The sequence below is a fragment of the Hippoglossus hippoglossus genome, chromosome 9, assembly GCF_009819705.1.
Source record: "Hippoglossus hippoglossus isolate fHipHip1 chromosome 9, fHipHip1.pri, whole genome shotgun sequence".
NCBI lineage: Eukaryota > Metazoa > Chordata > Actinopteri > Pleuronectiformes > Pleuronectidae > Hippoglossus > Hippoglossus hippoglossus.
In genome coordinates this window covers 14,889,045-14,908,651 of record NC_047159.1, presented here as the reverse complement: position 1 = coordinate 14,908,651, position 19,607 = coordinate 14,889,045, and the positions used below count along the sequence as shown (strand labels likewise).

The 19,607-nt window shown below is 43.4% G+C and overlaps 2 protein-coding genes across 2 annotated transcripts; one reads left to right on the top strand and one right to left on the bottom strand.

The window, feature by feature from the left end:
* Positions 1-762: 762 nt before the first annotated feature.
* On the top strand, positions 763-9,420 carry fam219ab (family with sequence similarity 219 member Ab). Its single transcript, XM_034595660.1, has 6 exons — positions 763-1,074; positions 2,459-2,558; positions 4,159-4,264; positions 5,192-5,272; positions 5,379-5,433; positions 7,713-9,420. The coding sequence occupies exons 1-6, from the start codon at positions 997-999 to the stop codon at positions 7,869-7,871; spliced, it is 579 nt and encodes a 192-aa protein (XP_034451551.1). The 5' UTR covers positions 763-996; the 3' UTR covers positions 7,872-9,420.
* Positions 9,421-11,227: 1,807 nt separating this feature from the next.
* klf9 (Kruppel-like factor 9) lies at positions 11,228-14,971 on the bottom strand. The gene is made up of 2 exons (XM_034595659.1): positions 14,164-14,971; positions 11,228-12,216 (listed from the first exon to the last, which is right to left on the bottom strand). Exons 1-2 carry the CDS (start codon positions 14,543-14,545, stop codon positions 11,939-11,941), a joined length of 660 nt encoding a protein of 219 aa, XP_034451550.1. The 5' UTR covers positions 14,546-14,971; the 3' UTR covers positions 11,228-11,938.
* Positions 14,972-19,607: the final 4,636 nt, after the last annotated feature.

The window sequence follows — 19,607 nt, the reverse complement described above, 5'->3', positions numbered from 1 at the left end:
GAAATCTGACAAAGACCTGCATTGCCATAAACATTCTATATTTCACATTTTAAAACGCTTAATAGTAGATTTTACTGAATCAAGGAGCATAAGCTCAGACTCTGAGTTCTTTTTCAGATGTGAAGAGCAAAGGGAGAGTGAACAGTGAGAGAGGATGTGACTGGTTGTTTGGCTGATACATAATAATCATAGATGACAAAACAAACAAACAAGCAAAGAACAAAACATTGAGCCACTGGCAGCTGCCGGTCCCCAATTACTTTTGAAAAGATTCCTGTTTAGTCGTAAAAAGTCGTCTGTGTGTAATACAGCACAAGTAAACACAAGTTAGCTGTTCAAGCTGTAATTGGGGATTAACTCAATAATACTAATCAACTTAACTTCACTTACCTTAACCTAATAATCCTTCCTAATAACGTTAACTGAGCTGGCTTTATCTGCTTTTAATCCAGTCTAAGGACACCTCACCTTATTTACAGAAATGTTTAATAAAATAATAATAAGCTAACCTAAGAAGATTCATTATTATTATTACTAGTTCTCTTAAATAATGAACAAGGTGAAACACCCACTGACTTTATTCATTCACTTCCCTGATACTAGAGTTATATTCTACAGCAGATGTAAACATCAGAACAAAGTGCATCATGTAGTGATTCTAACATCAAGTGTTTACTCTGCTGGGACCTGGCTCCTCTTCAGAAGGCCCCTTCCGGGTCCTCGGCCCTCAGCTTGGGATACCCCACCCGGAAGTGGGTGGTGGAGCCACCGTCACCCAGCTGGTCACACCACCGCTGACATACTGCTGCTGCTGGGATGAAGCTCGCCGCCGGAGAACCACAGGAACTGGAACAAATCTGAGATCACATCACGATCCCGGCGAAACGATACTTACTGAGATTTACACTCCAGAAGAAGAAGAAGAAGAAGAAGAAGAGGAAGAAGAGGAAGAAGAGGAAGAAGAGAGGGAGGAAGGAAAAGAGGAGTGTTTCCAACATGATGGAAGAAATAGACAGATTCCAAGTGCCGAGCGCCGTGCAGGAGGCGGAGATGCAGGCGGAGATGCAGCCGCTGGTAAGTCCCATTTGTCGGCTGTGATGTGATGGAGAGGGTCGATCGGTGATCAGGAATTATTTAAAATGACGTGATTTACTCCTGGATGCTTTGTGTATATAAGGACCAGTCGTGCGTATACGATGTGCTCCGGGATGCCAACAAATTACCTGCCACGCGTTATATTGTCTGACGGAACATCAAGTCGTTCCTCTAACAGACATAAAGTGTTAAAGATGACAGTGCGTGAGGTGGTTCATCTGCTCGTGCACCAGGGTTCTGTTGCTGTGTGTCAGCAGCATCCGGTGAGCTGCGTAGTGAGCAGCATCCGTCATGTCTGAAAACATCCACATCCTCAGCATCCATGCAGCAACTTCCGCGGCCTTATCACGATCACTGAGCGGCTCCCGAACTGTGACGTGCTCGTATTTAACACCGAACCACCGTGTTGTGTTGTGTATAAAACGAATCAGTGTGAATGAGTTGGCCTGTGGCGGGGCCCTGGTGACGGCAGCCTGCAGGGCGGCCTCTGCTGCCCGCAGCTGTAACCAGACTGAACCCACAACAGTCTGACCTGCTGTCTCCTCATACCTCCCATCACCCCCTGCGCCTTGTGTGACCACTGGTCTCCTCAACTTTGCCCAGTGGACATATATTTTATAACAGTGACTTTTGAATTGGGATACAAGGATAACAAATCAAGTTTAGCATCCACTTAAAATTTGTTCAAATCATTTCACCATCTCAGTTTTTTACCTCAACAGTGGAAGGGAACACAAAACCGCCAAACCTTGCTTTCTGAAAAATATTTGGGTTATTAACTCCGCAAAAGTCAACCAATCAATCAATCAAATAAATATTTTTATAGCCCATATTCACTAATCACAATTTGCCTTATCAGGCTGAATGAGGTGCAACATCCTCTGACCTTAACCCTGGACTAGAGTACGGAAGAACTACCAAAAAACGTACATAACTAGGGGGAAAAATCGAATGTACAAATGTGGAAACCTGAGATAGAGTCATAAGAGAGGGAATCCTCTCCCAGAATGCACAGTGCCACGTGTCACACAGCACATCAACACAACAACAATATTTACAACATTCACAAACAGTGTCTAACATAAACAGAGAGGAGGATCAATGTTTATAGTTTTAAAACCAAAGAAAATGTCTGACAGAGGTGTATCATTTTTTCCCCCCACAAAATGTTTTCTACCGTCGACAGAGAGCGACTCTCCCCCACATGTCTTACGTATTTATGAACTGTTTATTCACATTGTCTGGGAGTAGAGGGAGGGTCTATTGTGCATTACAAAATATACATTAATTATTCATTCAATTCAGTGATGCACATTTTGTGCTCATCTCTCTCTCCGTGCCGTCTTCCCGTTCCTCTCTCTAGGACCCAGCCTCGTCCACGGCGTCAGAGGCGGACTCGGACACCAGAGAGGGGGAGCCCGTCACCATAAACTACAAGCCCTCACCCCTGCAGATGAAAATAGGTGAGATGCTGCAGTATTTGTTGGCCAGGGGTCTGCACGTGGGAGGCAGGAAGCGTTTCAATTTAAAATCCATGTATTATAATATGTGCAGACGTGATACTTAAGGGGAGCAACTTTTCTAAAACCTGTCTATCACACTGCTAATTGAGAAAGTGTGTTGAGGCTTAATAATTGTAAATTACATAATTTATTATATTATTTCATCATCAATTTATTTTGCCTTCAAATGCTCAGTCCCATACAACCAAATACTGATAATAAACAGAAAATGTAATTAATCCTCCCATTTCAGCGGGAACAAGCAAATGTTTGGCTGAAACAACGACCCAATTATCAAAGTTAACATTAATTACTGTTTGTTAACAACCAACCGACTCATAGACTAATGCTTTCCACTCTCATCCTTGTTAGTGTTTGTCTTATAGGAAAAGTATGAGTCACTCAGGCCTGTTTTATATTTGGAAACCTGTCTGTCTGGTTTTTGAAAAGCTTTAGTCCTTCAAGCTTCATTTCAGCACCTTGGACAGAGTCCAGAGTCTCTCAGCAGCGCTTCTTTGGTTTTCTTTTACTCCTGATGTCAAACTTTCTTCGACAAAGCCTTTAAGAAGCAACAATATTAAAACTGAGTAAAGTGTTCAGTGACAGAAATGTCTGTCATGTGCATTACGTCAGTCACTGTGGAATTATGACTCATTCATATTTCATATAGAAAGTGAAACCATAATGATGACTACAGTGGTAATTCATATTGTTTTGTTGTTTTATCTTACTGGTTGTTCATTGTGTTTTTATGACATGTAAACACTGTGATAAAATGTATTATCTTTAAAACAGACTCTGAGCATATTGCTTTAATTGCGTTATTATGACATGAGCCACTTTGCCTTTGTGACCTTGAGATGTGAATTTGCATTTGATGGCCTTTTAACAAGCTTCATGGGTTAAAAGTTTAAAGCAATTTACTGGTGGCAAATGTAAATCAAATTCCTTTTTCTAAAGCATTATATTTTATCGAGATAAAAAAGATACTTCATATATTTCATCACTGGCTCAGACTCCACTAATAGCATTAATGTAGGCACTTGTGATCTGATCACTGATGAGAATCAAACAAATGAGAGAGGGGAGGTGAGAGCGTTTGATGTCACAATAGGATTCTGTCGTTCTCAGGGTTTGAATCACCTCAGACGCAGCCCGCTGTTTAGAACAAACAGAAACGGATCGGCCCTGATGTCATGTCCTCAAAGTAAAAATTGATTTGAAGTAGAAACAAACCCAGTTCTGTTCTCTGATCCTCACACCTCCTGATTAGTGTCTCCTTAAATTACACTGACGTCTCCTCTCGTAAATGTTATGACCTAAGAAGACTTCCACGGCGTTTTACAGCGTGACAGAATTACATGCTGCAGTAAGTTGAGAAAATATGTCTTGCATTATATGTCCCTCTGCAAAGCCATAATTCAGATTCTTAAGTTTTTTAGGAATTTTTTTATGAGTAAAATTGTCAGAAGCCAGAACAATATTTCAACCTTATTCATGTGTCATGTGAAGTGGCTCTGATGTGTGTGTTCCTTTGTGTGTGTGTGTCTGTTTTGTGCAGAGAAACAGAGAGAGCTGGCCAGGAAGGGTTCGTTGAAGAACGCCAACACTGTAGGAAGTCCAGTGAACCAGCAGCCCAAGAAGAACAACGTCATGGCCAGAACACGGTAAGAAGCGATCGCTCCGGTCCTCGGTTAATGGTGAAAATGAGACGAGTCGAAAGACGGCGTCTGTCTGAGAGATAGAGATCAGTAATCAAAATGGATTTCAGCTTTGTGACGGTCTGAAATTGGGCGAGAGGCGGCGTAAACCCTGGACAAGTTGCCAGCATATCGCAGGGCCAGCATACACAGACAAACAACCATTCACTCTGACATTAACCTTCAGCCAATTTAGACCTTGTTGAGACCTGAGATTAACATCCATCCTGAGTCATCTGGTCACAAGTGGTCAAAGCTAAATAAAGGTCTAAACACACCCAATGCGTCCCGATCACTCAAACTACATTCAGAGGTGGTCTGGGACACATAGGGCAACAGACTTTTCCCTGTCGTTGGCCACATATGAAGGACACTAGTGTCTTCAATTAACCTGAGCCCATCTGCATGTCTTTGGACTGTGGGAGGAAGTCGGAGTATCTGGAGAAAACCCACCAGACACAGGGAAACATGCAAACACCACACAGAAAGACCCTCTGGCTGAGCAGCGACACTGCTCACCACATCAGCACCGTGATGGTCATTCAGAATGACCCTTCTGGGTATATACATTTTTAACGGGCTTGAATAAATGGATTTTGTTCTCCAGTCCATTACTTGTCTTTGTCACTAGGCCTCCAAAGAAATAACTCTTTTATTGATTCAGGGATTTGTCCAAAGAATTAGACTCTTTCACGCTTCACTTCAGGTTTGATGTTGTCTCGGGCTCGTCTCGCTTTTCTCTCAACATCTCTGTCGATTTTTACTCACCTCGTTGTGATGTTCCCTCATTCGCCTCTTCCTCTCTCACACCCTATCTCTGCTCCTCGGATCCTCCCTCACTCTGATTCTCCTCTATCCTTCCCTCCCTCTTTTTCTCTCTCGTCCCCCCCACAGGTTGGTAGTGCCAAATAAAGGCTATTCCTCTTTAGACCAGAGCCCAGACGAGAAGCCCCTGGTGGCCCTAGACACAGACAGGTGAACCCCCACACAAACACACTGCTCCTGGTCTCCATGTGTTTTGTTAAGGAGCCACATAAACACAAACACAATCAACCAACTTGTTTGTGTTTTTCCTTTGCAGCGATGATGATTTTGACATGTCTAGATACTCATCGTCAGGATACTCCTCTGCTGAGGTGAGTGCTCACATTAACTCTCTCCATCACTCCCTCCTTCTACTCCCTCCCTCCATTCTCTACGACTGCCGAGTAGCCAAGAGTCAGGATTTTATAATCCAGTCTTGGAGCGAGCCCATTTTCATCCATCCTGCTCATCCATGTTAATTCTTTGGGCTTGTGCAAGTGCACAGTTATGCTGAAGATGCACATGCACAGAAATATATGTATGAGACACAACGCAGGAAACAACTGAAATGTCATCTTTGGCTGACTGCTCCTGCAAATCCTGTTTTCAAAACGTCTGCAAATATAAGTGCAAATAACAGACAGGCCGTCATATTTTACTCTCGGGAGGAATTCTCATTCTCAGCCTCTGCATCAGTTTCCTGTCAATTACATGTCCAGGCTTGAGGATGTGTTGAAAGTCATGTTTACAAACCGACAAGTGTTCATATCTTAATGCCACCATTTTGTAAATGGTCTGTATTTATAAAGCGCTCTTCTAGTCTTGATGACCACTCAAAGCTCTTAACAGTTTTGCCATTGACACATTCTCACACACATTCATAAAGTGCATCTATATGCAGCACACATCACTCACACACTGCTGGCACAGCCGTCATTGGGAATTTGGGGTTCAGTATCCTGCCCAAGGGCACTTTGGCACGCAGAATGGTGGAGACTGGGATCAAACCACTTACCTTCTGATTAATGGACGACCCGCTCTACCTTCTGAGCCACAGCTGCCCATTATCTCATTTTAATGATCTAATATGCAGTAAATGTAAGCCACTTTATCCGTTCTCTCCTCTTTTTAGTAGAAGCTAACTACAGCAAGTTTTGAGTTTTTGTCCTGCAGGGAATTCTGGTTGTTGTTGACACAGTTTATCTACATTTAGCAGACGCTTTAATCCAAAGTGACTTCTAACTGAGGAACTAGACTCACGCTTCAGTACAGCAGGAGACCTGGGGGTAAACCCTGAGTTCTAAATCTGTTCAATAGGACAAAGTGTAGGAGATCAGGTAAAGAGGATCAGCGAATGTGCACAGTAAGTGCGAGTCAGGCGTGTTAGAGGTGTCAGGAGAGGAGCTGCTCTCAGAAGAGATGAGTCTCCTGCAGGCTTGTGAAGATAGAGAGGGACGGCTCTGCCCTGGTAGCTTGTGTAAGTTCGTTCCACCATCAGGGAACCACAAACGGGAACAGCTGAGCTGAGATTGCCTTGTGTGTGGGGATGGCAGTGTCAGACGACATTCCCTGGAGGACCGCAGTGGCCGAGAAGACGCATAAGCCCGTATGATTGAGTCCCTGTAGACGGGTGCAGACACAGAAGACGCTGTGTACTAGGGAAACTGTAATGACTTGAATTAGATTTGGGCGGCGATGTGTAGCCAGTGGAGGTCGATGAGCAGCGGAATGACACGTGCCCTTTGAGGATGATGGACGAGACATGCTGCTGCATTCTGGACCATATGTATACGGGTTTGACTGTGCATGATGGGAGGCCTGCTAGAGGGGCGAGCGATAACCAGGGGCTGTACCAAGAGTCGAGTGGGACTCTGAGTCAGGTAAGGTCTGATTCAGAGCCACAGACAGATGCAACAGGGTCTGAGAAGGATAACTGGTCTTCACACATTACACCAGGTTTCATGTGACCTCGGTTGGGGTGAGAGATACTGGGGTGATTATGAAGTTGATATTGCAGATATTTCAGTTAGTACATAAGGAGTGATGCTAGAATTTTAAATGAAGACATTGCTTCAGTTTTGCATGCAAAACCTTTGTGTGAAAAAAAAATCACACTCGGACCGAGTAGTTGTCATCATGTTCAGGACAAAGATCCAAGTGATCCTCCTCACAGCCATCTGGGAAAGTTCCTGAGAGTTTTAATATTTTTACACAGTACTTTGTCTTAATCTGACAACAGTTACATTTATGTTGTCATCACCAGGTTGGTTCTTTTTTCACTTGGTAAATGAGGCCTTTTTACTCACATATGATGCATCTCATTACAATCAGCCGGCTCATTTTCTCCCCCTCTGCCTTTTGAAACTGTTTGCCATACAGACATAAGAGTTGTATGGATCCTCTCGTCTCCCACGACTAATGCACCACATTAGAAATAGTATGCACCGTCTCTTTGGCTCTTTACATTGGGCAATATGTGCTAACATGACTACCTCCCAAACTTTACTGTACAAAGCCAAGGATCCAGGTACAAATGCTCTCTAGCCCGGCCCAGGGGTCGGCAGACATTGCTATAACCTCTTCTCTCCCCCCTCCCTCCTCCCTCCTCCAGCAAATCAACCAGGATCTGAACATCCAGCTGCTGAAAGACGGTTACCGCCTCGACGAGATCCCAGACGACGAGGACCTGGATCTGATTCCGCCCAAATCAGTCAACCCCACCTGCATGTGTTGCCAGGCAACCTCCTCCACCACCTGTCAAATACAGTAACCCCGCCCCCTCTGACCTTCTGCCCCCACCCTCCCGACCCCGTTCCACAAAACATAACCCCCGGATCTTCATCTGCTGTGAGTTTACTTTGCCACCACAGCAGCGACAGTGAAGCATTGGTAGAATATTGTAACGAGAGTAAAGTGCTATGATGATAATGACAATGACAAATAATACAGTTAATATATAGAAACATTGGTTTACATTTTAGGAGAAGGAACATATGTTAACATTTTGACTATGTATTTAAAAGCGGTGGTTTCCTCCTATGGTAGGACGTGCACTTCTGTTTGGAAGAACCTGACGTAACTTAACACACTGACAGAAAACAAAGGGTTAATTGATGCTGTAAAAGTGATTTCAATTTCCTTGAAGAATATGAGACATTATCATGACTCCTAACTCAACAGTTCTGCTTGCCTGACTTCTTGGTTGCATTTTTCTAGTTTATTTTTTTTAATTTTTTTATTTAAATGCTTACTTTTTTAAACCTGCAGGTTCAGTATGATTGTACATGTTGCTGTGGAGGTATTTGAGAAGGGTGGACTGCGGTCTTGGTCCCCCGATAGAGGAAACTGTATTCATTGTACTGTACAGGGTTGTAATGTAGCACAGGCCAGGTCATTGCACTGTAACACTTGTTTCTTCACAATGTTTTGCTTTCTTTGCCCGACTGACTTGAGATGTTGCGTTCCAGAGTTGAGGGATGAACATGTAAACGTACAGTAAATGGCTGAGGAACAAATTGCATGAAGAAAACCTCACGGAAGTAATTGAAAATAATAAGCAAGTACCTCGTTGCACATGATTTTTGAACCATTTCTCACGTGCTACTGTTGAGGCACAGGCTCGGTTTGCATTGGTTTGAATTTGCACAGTTTTGATTTTTATTTTTGGGCCCATATCTGTGGTCTTTCCTGCAGAGCGGTGACAGTGTCTTATCTGAAATGAACTGTGTCAAAAGGGAAGATTACTTATCGTCGCACCGACCCTCTAGCACATGACGTTCACATGATGCTTCCCATGTTATCAAGGCCAAAGGGACTCCTCCCCATATTTCTATCTATCTACAGGTCATGAAGGGAGCACACAGGTTCAGATGCAGAGATTTATTCTCTCCACACACACACACACACACACACATGCACATGCACTGACACATGTGCATGCATACAGACATAAAGTACCAAAATAAAGAGGGAGATGGCATCTATTTGCCTCTTTGGACTTGATTTTGAGCACTAATATCCTTCATATGACCCTCTCTGTCCCTTAAATCAGTTGATTATTTGCAATTAGAGTATGCCTTAAGTACAGAGAAGTTCAAACGACGCGCATTTATTCCCATCTTTATCATTTCAATTATTTGAAGAACATTTGCAGTCTATGAAGTTGTGCTTTTTTACATTTTGACATGAGTGATAATTGTTTTTCTTTTCCTTTTTTTTAATGATTTTCTTGTACTCTGACACTTCCATTACAGTATTTAACAATGTTATTGTTATGTGCAGTGTATGAAAACAAATAAACACAGAGCTGATAGAGCACTCGCTTTCGTCCTCACCGTTTCTGTAACACCTTCTTTGCACTATACAGTGGTGGGATGTAGTGAATTACATTTACTCTGCTACTGTACTTAAAGTGTAGCAGGAGAGGACGGGTAGAAGATGTGGTGTTGAGGGGTTTTAGTTTCAATATAGATTTAGCATTAACAGTTATATAATTTAATCAATAGCACAAAAGACATCTGTACTTTACTTGAGTAGATTTATTTATAATTTTACTCCACCGCATATATCAGCAAATATCTGTACTCCCTTCTCTGTGACATTTTTACAATGCAGAGTTACATGTTCAAAATGTTTTTAAAGAGGGGAATGTGTCCACTGTGAGCAGGTAACATTAGACTCCGCCTCCTGCAGCAGCTGCATCACTGGTGAAGAGGAAACTCCTGAAATGGATTCAGAAGAAGCCACCACCAAGACTCAGCCATAATACTGTAGTAGAGCGTTGCATTGGGGAATAGACTAGACTCTGCAAGTACTTTTACTTTTAATACTTTGAATATATTTAAAAGTTAGTACTTAGTTATTTTTACTCAAGAGGAAAAGTTGTTGTGGTCCATTTACTTCCTCCACCACTGGCACTATACCATCAGATATAATATTAATGAAATTCAGTAAGTCCAATGTTAAATGGGTTTGATGTGGGAAAGAAGTACGGAGCACATATTTGAAAAGAAAAAATAATTTTAATGTTAAAACCTTTTGAGCAGTAATTATTACACAGCTACAGTCTGTATATTGCAATAACATGGGACCTGGATTGACAGTCCCTGATTACAGCACAGTAGCATCAGAAGAAAAGGCTCTGACCTGAAAGGCACCAACATCTTATCAAGGTTGTCTTAATGCCAGAGAGAGAAAACAAACAAACAGCATTTCACTTAACAAATGTAAGTAGTTTGGGTTCTGTGAGCATACACCTAACTCCACACTCTATTTGGATGTTGAATGCATTATGTATAAAAATAAAACGAATGACATCGACAATGTAGTGGACGAATAAGACCTCTCATCCCATTAGTAACAATATAAAAGATTACCAGACAAATAAAAAAAAAAAAAACATTGTACCAAACAAATACATACAAACATGCTACATGATGGAATTCATTGATTCACAGACTAAATAATCATGAGAGCCTGTCTTAAAATGCTTTGACAGAGAATTCAAAAAAATGTTTTTTTTGATTTTCTGTCATGAGAAATGTTGTGCTTCCACATCACCACCAGGGGGTGTAGTTTAAACTGAAATGACAGTGCGTCACATTATTAATCCCTGATAATATGCAGTTCGGATACAGAGTAAACAAAACGTAGTTTCAATGTACAGCAACTGGCACTGTTGGTGTGTATAAAAGACAGCCGCTGATATTCAGGGTGATGAATATCAACATAAAGAATCGGACAATGTTCGTTCATGTAGTTTTTCCCCAAAAGTTGAAAATGTAGAAATTCCTCTCTGCTACAAAAACCCTTAAAAAAGGCACAGGCGCTCTTGTTTCACACTCTGAACACACACTGATCACTGTGGTCTGAACCCAGAGGCGAGAGAAAGTAACCGCTTCACTTTTACCCTGTAATGCTTTGCTGCACCACCGACACAACTCAAGTCTGATAAAGCAACACAAAAGATGACTTTTATTTGCCTGTGTGTTATGAGCAGTGTTAATTAATCGTGCTGCGACAACATTAACGTTTCAACGCGGGAACCACTCTGTCTACACCTACAGGCTCACAGTTCACCTGACTTACTAAGTCCACAGCCAAATGTATATGAAACACAGAAGCTCTGCAAGTCTCTATATTATAGCTTTGTCCTATTACTCTCTAATGCCACCTAACTACAGGATACTGAGTTTATCATCCGTCTGGAAGGTAGTTTCATCTATTTACAGGATAACGCTGCTATACTGTACAATTGTTCTGGTCTGAAGAATAACTGTACAAGTGTAAGTGTGTGTTTGCGTGTGCAACAATAGCGTTCACTTTAAGACTATTCCCAAATCACTGTGGGAATATCTCAGTCGGAAGTTTAAGTCGACTTGTTTTCCTGTTGTTTTCAACTACAAAGGAAGTGATGCAAAGTGAAAACATGTAGTGTTTATGAAAACGACTGTGTGTGTATATGTACATGGACTCCACCCCGACAGTGGGTTCTTCCAGAGAGAAAAAAATAAACACAGAAAACCAGTTAAATTATTACAAACGGTGAAACAAGTCGACCTGTCTAACTGACCCTGAATAACCTTGAATAAATAGCTGTCATCTCAGGGAATAAGAGGGGGAAACTGGACTTTGATAACAGTCAGGCTGAAAGTGTTTTGCACACTGGTTCCTGCACAGGAACTCTCTGGATAGTGGTCTGGCTGGTTGGGTTGGCTGTCTGGAAAGGATTTGTGTGTAGGTGCACACGCCACACGTGTGGGTGTGTGCATGTTTGTGTATGCCTCGGTTTCTACTACGTGTACCTGTATGTATGTATGTACAGTATGTGGGTGTGTCTCACACCCCTGCAGGGCTTTGGTCCCCAGAATCAGACGACACAGACGTGGAGCAGCGCCGTCTCTTGGCGGCGCTGGAGCCCTGGAGCATGCTGGGCTGGAAGCCTGCGTGTCGCCGGGCGTGTTTAGTCAGGTGGTCGCTCCTCATGAAGCACTTGTCACACATTGGACAGTTGAAGCGCTTCTCGCCCGTGTGCGTGCGATAGTGCCGCGTCAGCTCATCTGATCGGGAGAACTTCTTGCCACAGTCTGGCCAGGTACATTCAAAGGGACGCTCACCTGAGGAAACACACACACATATTCTGTGTTACTACACTTTGACTGCATTTACATAATAAGCTCAACCAAACACCCTGTGTTTTGTTAATAGCTTTTCTTGCTCACTGCTATAAAGTATACAGAAAAAAATTATATATAAATTATATATAATATACAAATGATTTTATTCAAATTGTGACTTTTACCTTTATAGCAGTTTGCTAAGGTGACAAAATAAATAAACAACTCTAAACCATTGTTATTTATCCCATGGCACCATTATTGCATTAAAGATTGTTCTGTAATATTGTTTAAAGTTGACAGGGCTCCACACAGAATATTTGCATGAACCATCAGAGGATCCCTTCACTCTAATCTTTATAATATTAACTTCTACACTCAAAACTGTGATATTACCTCCCCTTAATGGTACAGTGTGTAGAATTTAGTGACATCTAGTGGTGAAGTTGCATGTTGTAGCTGAATACCTCTCCCTTCCCTTCCAAACATGAAGGAGAACCTGTGGTAGTCTTCAGTTGTCATAAAAACTCAAAAGGTGTTTAGTTTGTCCAGTCTGGGCTACTGTAAAAAACATGGCGGCCTCCGTAGAGAGGACTTGCTCCTGATGTAAATATAAAGTATTTAAATCTAAAGGGCCCATTCTAGGCTAAAGAAAACAACAATCCGTATAATTTAGATGAAACACACTCGTGAAAACATTATTAGGATAACTATATATTTAATTTCTGCCATTAGATTCTTTTCACCTAAATCTTACACAATGGACCTTTAACACTTGAAATACTGACAATAAATACACACAACACACAGAATGAAGCGTGTGAAAGCAGGAAGTGCAGAGTACAAACTTCACCACAATAAGACTGTGTGTGCCTGTGTGTGCGTGTGTGTTTGTGTGTGCGAGTTGTTTCCTCGTGTGATAAATAAAATAAAACTTTGGGACATCGCAGCAATAAACATCGTTTTCCCAGAACACAGTGATTTAGAAACATTGAGTCATGATAAGAGCCTCGTGAATAAAAAAAAACCGGGGGAGAAATGGCTGCCTCCATCCACACCGCCCCTCCTCCCCCCCCCCTGCACGTGCTTCACTGCACCTCGTGTTTCCTCTTGTTTACAACCCTCCGTGCGGGGAGGGGCGGGGCGGAGGAGACTGATGACGCGCGAGGAAGCGGTGGTGGTGCAGGGAGGGAGACATCTCGGGACACGGGATGTGCGAGGACATGGTGTCGCAGTGACCTACATGTGAAGCACCAGGCCGAACGTGTCGCGTGTCCTTGTTAGCACACGTGTGATCTACGTATGACATTAATAAAAGAAGCGTGTGTCTCGTGTGTGACGCGGATCAGGGATCACATCAACTTGGTCGCTGAGGTTCACCTGAAGTTAACCCGATCGCAATCATGGGCGGCGGGCACGCGGTGTTCCCGGCTCGTGTAAGGTCAGTGCGGGTTCGTGTCAGCACCACGTTTATATCACGCCCCCCCCTCCCCCCTCTCCCTCTTACCGCCCCCATCCTCAGTAAAGCCTCTCGCCCCTGATACAGCCCGTCACACCCACCACAGCCAGGGGGCGACTTCATGGGACCACCTTTCCTATAATCTGTTATTCATTTATATGAACATGTGGTTTCTCACTTACTGCTTATGTAATGTCACACCACACACACCACACACACACACACAGTTACAACAACACACACACACAGGCTGCAGTCCTGGTCTGACATTAAATGTAGGGCTTTTCATGACGTTATAATAACTGTGTTATTTCGATCTCTCGCAGTGACGTAGTTCAGCACACTGTGATGTCACTCCTATTCCCCATGCTATTTTACGGTCTGACTGTGACGTCAGCATGAGATGAGCCCCACTGGGGAAAGTGACGCAGAGCGGCTCTCTGTGGGCCCGGTGCTGTCGTAGGCGTGTCCCCTGGCCCCTCACTTACCGGTGTGGACCCTGAGGTGGGCTTTGAGGTGGGACGACTTCCCGTACACCTTCCCGCAGCCGGGGAAGGGGCAGCAGTGTCTCTTCTCGGGGGACTCCTGCCTCCTCGCCGCTTTGTCCCGGGACTGTTTGGGGGCCACCGAGCTCCGGCCGTCCCCGGCCCCCAGCCGGCAGCCGGCCCGCTCCACCTTCTCCAGCGGGCCGGCGTCTGTGCCCCCGAGACACCTGCCGGCAGCAGCGGGGCTACATTTGTTCAAGTCCAATAAAATCATCGCCACCATCAGCAACGTCCTGTTCTCCTGGTTCTCTTTCAACATGTCCTCTGTCCGGCCCAGGGCTCGGCCGGTGGGGACACACTCTGCGGACATGTCGACCTCCGACATCACTGAGGCAGAACCGGCCGGAGAGAGAGAAGCCTGGGTGTTAAACTGCAGAAAGTAGATCCCGTTTTAAAACAACAGCGGGACAACACGGATGCGATCGGTCCTCCCAGGAGACATGTGGTCAACCATCCACACGTGTCCGCTTCAATGTGACTGTGCTCAGGCTGCGTCTTCTGCTGCAGGCGGACAAATAAACAGCTCTCCAGGAAACAGACGTGTCAATCTTCCTCCCTCTGCTTCCCCTTCTTCCTCTTGATCCTTTCTTTTCCCCAAAGACACGGGTCGATAAACGGGAGCTTTCCCAGACGCAGCTATCGTGTCCGCTGTGATTCTGTCTCTGTTCGCTCCCACATGCGTCAACTTGTCCCGATTCAGCTCGAGCTGCACTTCTCTAAACTCCAAGAAACTATTTCGCGGAATCCCGCGGTGTCATAATAAAGCGGCGCTCTGATTGGTCGAGAGGACACATGACTTAGTTTTTGGAATTGCTTGTTCACACGGGTGAGTGACGGGACGATCGGCCAATCACTGGCGAAGAAGGGGCTGGACCAGCCTGATGCTGCCTTCACGTACTTACAGTGGCTGGGAAATATAGACACTCTTTCGAACTGGATTTCATAGCTCATCTGTAGAAATGGGAATAACTTTATACAGGCTGAAAATATCAATACAAAATATATTATACTCTAAAAAAAAATGTTCATTGCATTAATTTAAATCCCAATTATATTCCATGACTTTGACAGAAATATAGCAAACAGCATTGTGCGTATTATTAATAATAATAACAATAATATGATCTTTTAATTATTACAGTAATAACATCTGAATATAAAATAAAATAATACAATAATAGTGATCAAATAATACAATAAATACTGTGTTACTATTATTATTATTATTATCATTATTATTATTACTACTGCTATTTATATTTCACCTTCAAAACACAGTTACAAAGTGCTTTACAAGAAAATAAAGAATTGTGGGAAAACAATCGAAAACACTTAAAAGCAACTTGAGGATCAAACATCATTATACAACATTAAAGCTTTACATTATAACATTAGATAACAAATGTAACTATGACCCTATTTTCTACTCTTTTTGCAAATTCATTTCAAATGCTTTTTCATAAAATTTCATTTTAGGTCCATCTGTTGTCTGGATTTATTGTGTGTCCTAAATATCCCACTCATCATCATCATCATCATCATACATTTTACTTCTTTGTTTAATATGCGTATTTTGGAACAATATATTTTTATTTACATTTGGGTCATTGGGGCTTAAACAATTTCATGCATTTTTTCTTTCTTTTATGCATAAAAGACTGGCTCATTTGCCATTTCCTATTATAGACAAGTCTGTTTTTGCACGTGGTGTTGAGGAGGTACTTGAACGCATCACATGAGAGGGGTTGGGTTCAAGGCCGCATCAGAGCACGCCCCCGATCCCACGCTGCTGTTACCTAAAACGTCCTTTGCTCTGCGTGAGAGGACAGACTTGTGGAGGTGGAAACCTATTTACTTTACATCCTCCATATGGTTTCAGGGTCTTCTTTGTGTAGCAAGTTGCAGAGGGGGTCAATTCGTGTTTTCATGTTTAGTTTGATTCAACATAAACAAGATCCTGCACATTTGGACCCCCCCCCCCCCCCCCCCCACACACACACACACACACACACACACACACACACACACACACACACACACACACACACAACAATACAGTTTAGGATTGCTTAAGAGCATCTGCGCTTGCAGGTCACACTGTCCGTAACCAGTGAGTGCTGCTGTCACAGTGTACATATTTCATGATGACAGATAAGATTCATTGTGTTGTGGCCACACGGACCGGGAGAGTTGTTGCTGCAGCTCGGTGTTTGGATCATGTCTTTCTTAAGGTGCCCGGTGGTCACTGCTGTTGTTGCTGAATGTGAGTCCCGCAGCTGCTTATCTGTTTGCTCGGCCCTTTCCAGTGAAGGTCAAGGAAAGCAGCTCACGTTTAAGGCCTTTCTACACATGCTGCCTTTACCTGAAGCAGATGTTGCAGAGGGGTTTGCCGCTGTGAATAGGTTTATGAGGAGATAACTGGGATTTGGGAATCCTAAATTATAATTAGATCGTTATAATGAGCTGTTAAATGAGTCGAAGTCGGTGGTTTGTAATAAAGAACGTGTAACTAATGATACAAAACAGATTACTTGTGTAACGTCCGGTGGCATCCGACCCGAGCAGGCCCATTACTGCTTATGTGATGACACATAATGTATATCAGTGTCATGTATGTGCTGGGTCTTGTCAGCTGTAAACCAACCCAGCCACTGTTTCCCATGATGCCTCAGCTGCATACTGGTCTCACTTTGCGTCCCACTTTCCCAGCCATGGTCTGATTCTAAATTAGCCCTGTCCTCAGCTGTCCTCGGAGCTACACTTGAACCCTGCAGCACCAGTTCAGACTCACAGAGGGCGTGCGGTCCCTTTAAACGGTCAACACATAGAACGGTGTGTTTTTAATCTTTCCCTCTTGCACACTCAGAAAAAGAACCCCATGGGGAAGTGTTATGAATTCTTTTATTTCTCTCATTCATTAACGTCCAGTGGTTTTTGTGTAAAGTTCCCGGGGTTAATGATCACACTGTCGATTTAATGTTTAAAATAATAATAAATGAAAAACACATTATACAACCCCTTTCCGCAGAATGTTGTGAAAGGTCTTGATAAGGCTAAATAGCAACAGTCATAAGAATGTAGCAACAGTTAAAGACTAGATAACTATCGTGCATCCCAAAGCACATGTCTATGCTTCGTGTCCCTACAACGGACGGTGTGTGGTTATGACCTTCTCTAACGCCTTTAAAACATAAAACAGATTGGATTTTTTTTTGTCTATTCATGATCCCGAGTAAAAGCTTTTAATTTCGCACAGTTTGAGTCGCGTTGACAGGTGGTTACTTAGTCACTCGTTCTTGTTGTATTGTGTGATGTACGAGCCACCTCAACACGATGTGCGTTCTTGTGTGATGTGCAGAGCCAGTGTTCCCACTCATTTACTAAATATACATGTTCTTTCAACGAGGCTGCACACGTTTCTTTTCCCCCAGTGCCTCAACACTCACAGTGGCTGTTGTGCTCTCTCTAACAAGACCAGCCTGGTTGGATTATAGCCTGATTTACATCCCAGTATGAAGAATTGGTCCATATGGATTAATTAGGTGCAAGGATTATAGGGACAAAGGTATAAATAATGTATGATTTCTTTAAAGTTTTAGAGGTGTTTTATTTGCATTCATTTTTGAATATGCATATTCAAATAAAAACCTATTCTGGAGACAGTATTGTAACATCTTACAAGACAGACAGATATATAGGTTAAAGTCTCTATATATATGCACTCAGTGCACCTGAAACTGTAACAAGACCCCCAGCTACAAAAAAAGAGAGGTGCTTTCATGACCGAAGTTCCTTGAAAACCCCCTCTCAGCTGTGGGGGGAGGGTTGAGCAACACTGCCTGGCAATAGTTTCTCCTTGACATGAACTCTGCACACATCGTTTGGACACATTTCCCTGCCTGAAGCAGTTTATATATAAGAACAACACACCCACACACACGCTGAGGGGCTTTCCTGTATTTTAGTGGCACATCATGACCCAGGTAGGGTAAAGTCCTCCCTGTGTGTTAGTGATACACCACTGTGTGTGTGATGATGTGACTAAACTGTGTAGCAACACTTCACAACAACAGAGCCACTCCTCACAACCAGCTGCACATACACCCTCCTCCCTGTAGGGGCGGGATCATCTGGGCACTGCAGAAGACATGTCACTGCGTAAAAAAAAATCTGATTTGTGCTGACCCACAGTGTGAGAAACAACATGTCCGAGACTGAAGGTTCATGAAACTGAACACAAAGTGTCTGTCTGAGGACAGCAGCTGCCGAGCGAGTCACTGCAGGGACTCTTCGCCCCTTTTCCTGGATCGTGCTGGAGCCCCGCCCCCGCTGTGGTGGCGGAAGAAAGTCTGGATTTCTAGGAATACAATCTGGTTGTAACTGGAGGTTTTCGCCCGTGGCCTCGCTGCGCTGCGCTCGGCTCCTCCTTCAGTTCAGCACAGCGGTAAACATTTCTGAGGAAGGAGAGGAGCTCCCTCCTCCCCCTCCTTCTCACGGAGGTGCCAGAGTTCAGTCCGAGTGCGCGGCGCATCTGGGTCATGTTATTGTGTTGACACCGGCCGACACGACACGGTGGTTGTGTAAGAAAAAAAATTATGAACTTCTTTTGGAGGAGGGCACGTGCGTGATCCGAGTACAGAACGTTCCCTTCCTCGTGCGCGTGTACCGCCGCTGGCACGCGCGCTTCAGGAACAACCCCATGCACCCGGGCCCCCACCGAGCGCGGGACACACCGGAAGTCCCGGTTCAGTCAGAGGAGCAGGAGCCAGGGCTGCACAGCGGAGACACAACAGACACACAACAGGGAGGCGTGGAGCCTGTAGTCTACAACAACAACACTGAAGCAGAGGCAAAGTCACTAAACAGGAAAAGGAATAATGGCTGAATCATAATGATAGGAAACGACCATGCAGTGGTGAAAAAATACATACAAAGGACTTGGAACTATAGGCTACTTGAGTATTTTCATTCAATAGTACTTTATACTTTTACATCACCACATTTCAGGCAGAAATAATCAAAAATGTTACCCTTACACTTTCTTCATATTACACCTGTATTTGCAGTACTTTTACCTTAGACACATTTTGCTGATTTACTTTGACCCAAATAGAATTTTGACTGCTCGAGGTATAGGCCTAGTACTCAAACATTTTACTATGGTAAAGGTACAAATAAATATACAAAAACTGTTCTACTTGACTAAAAGTAAGTACTTCCTTTTAAATATACTTAAAGTATTAAAGGTAAAAGTAATTGTAGAGTACTTAAGTGTAGTCTTATATTCCCTTATGCAATGGTCAACTACATATATTCTATATAATACAGACTTTCATCTTAAAAAAGAATGGTCTACCTGCTCTGACTGGATCAATGGACCAAATTAC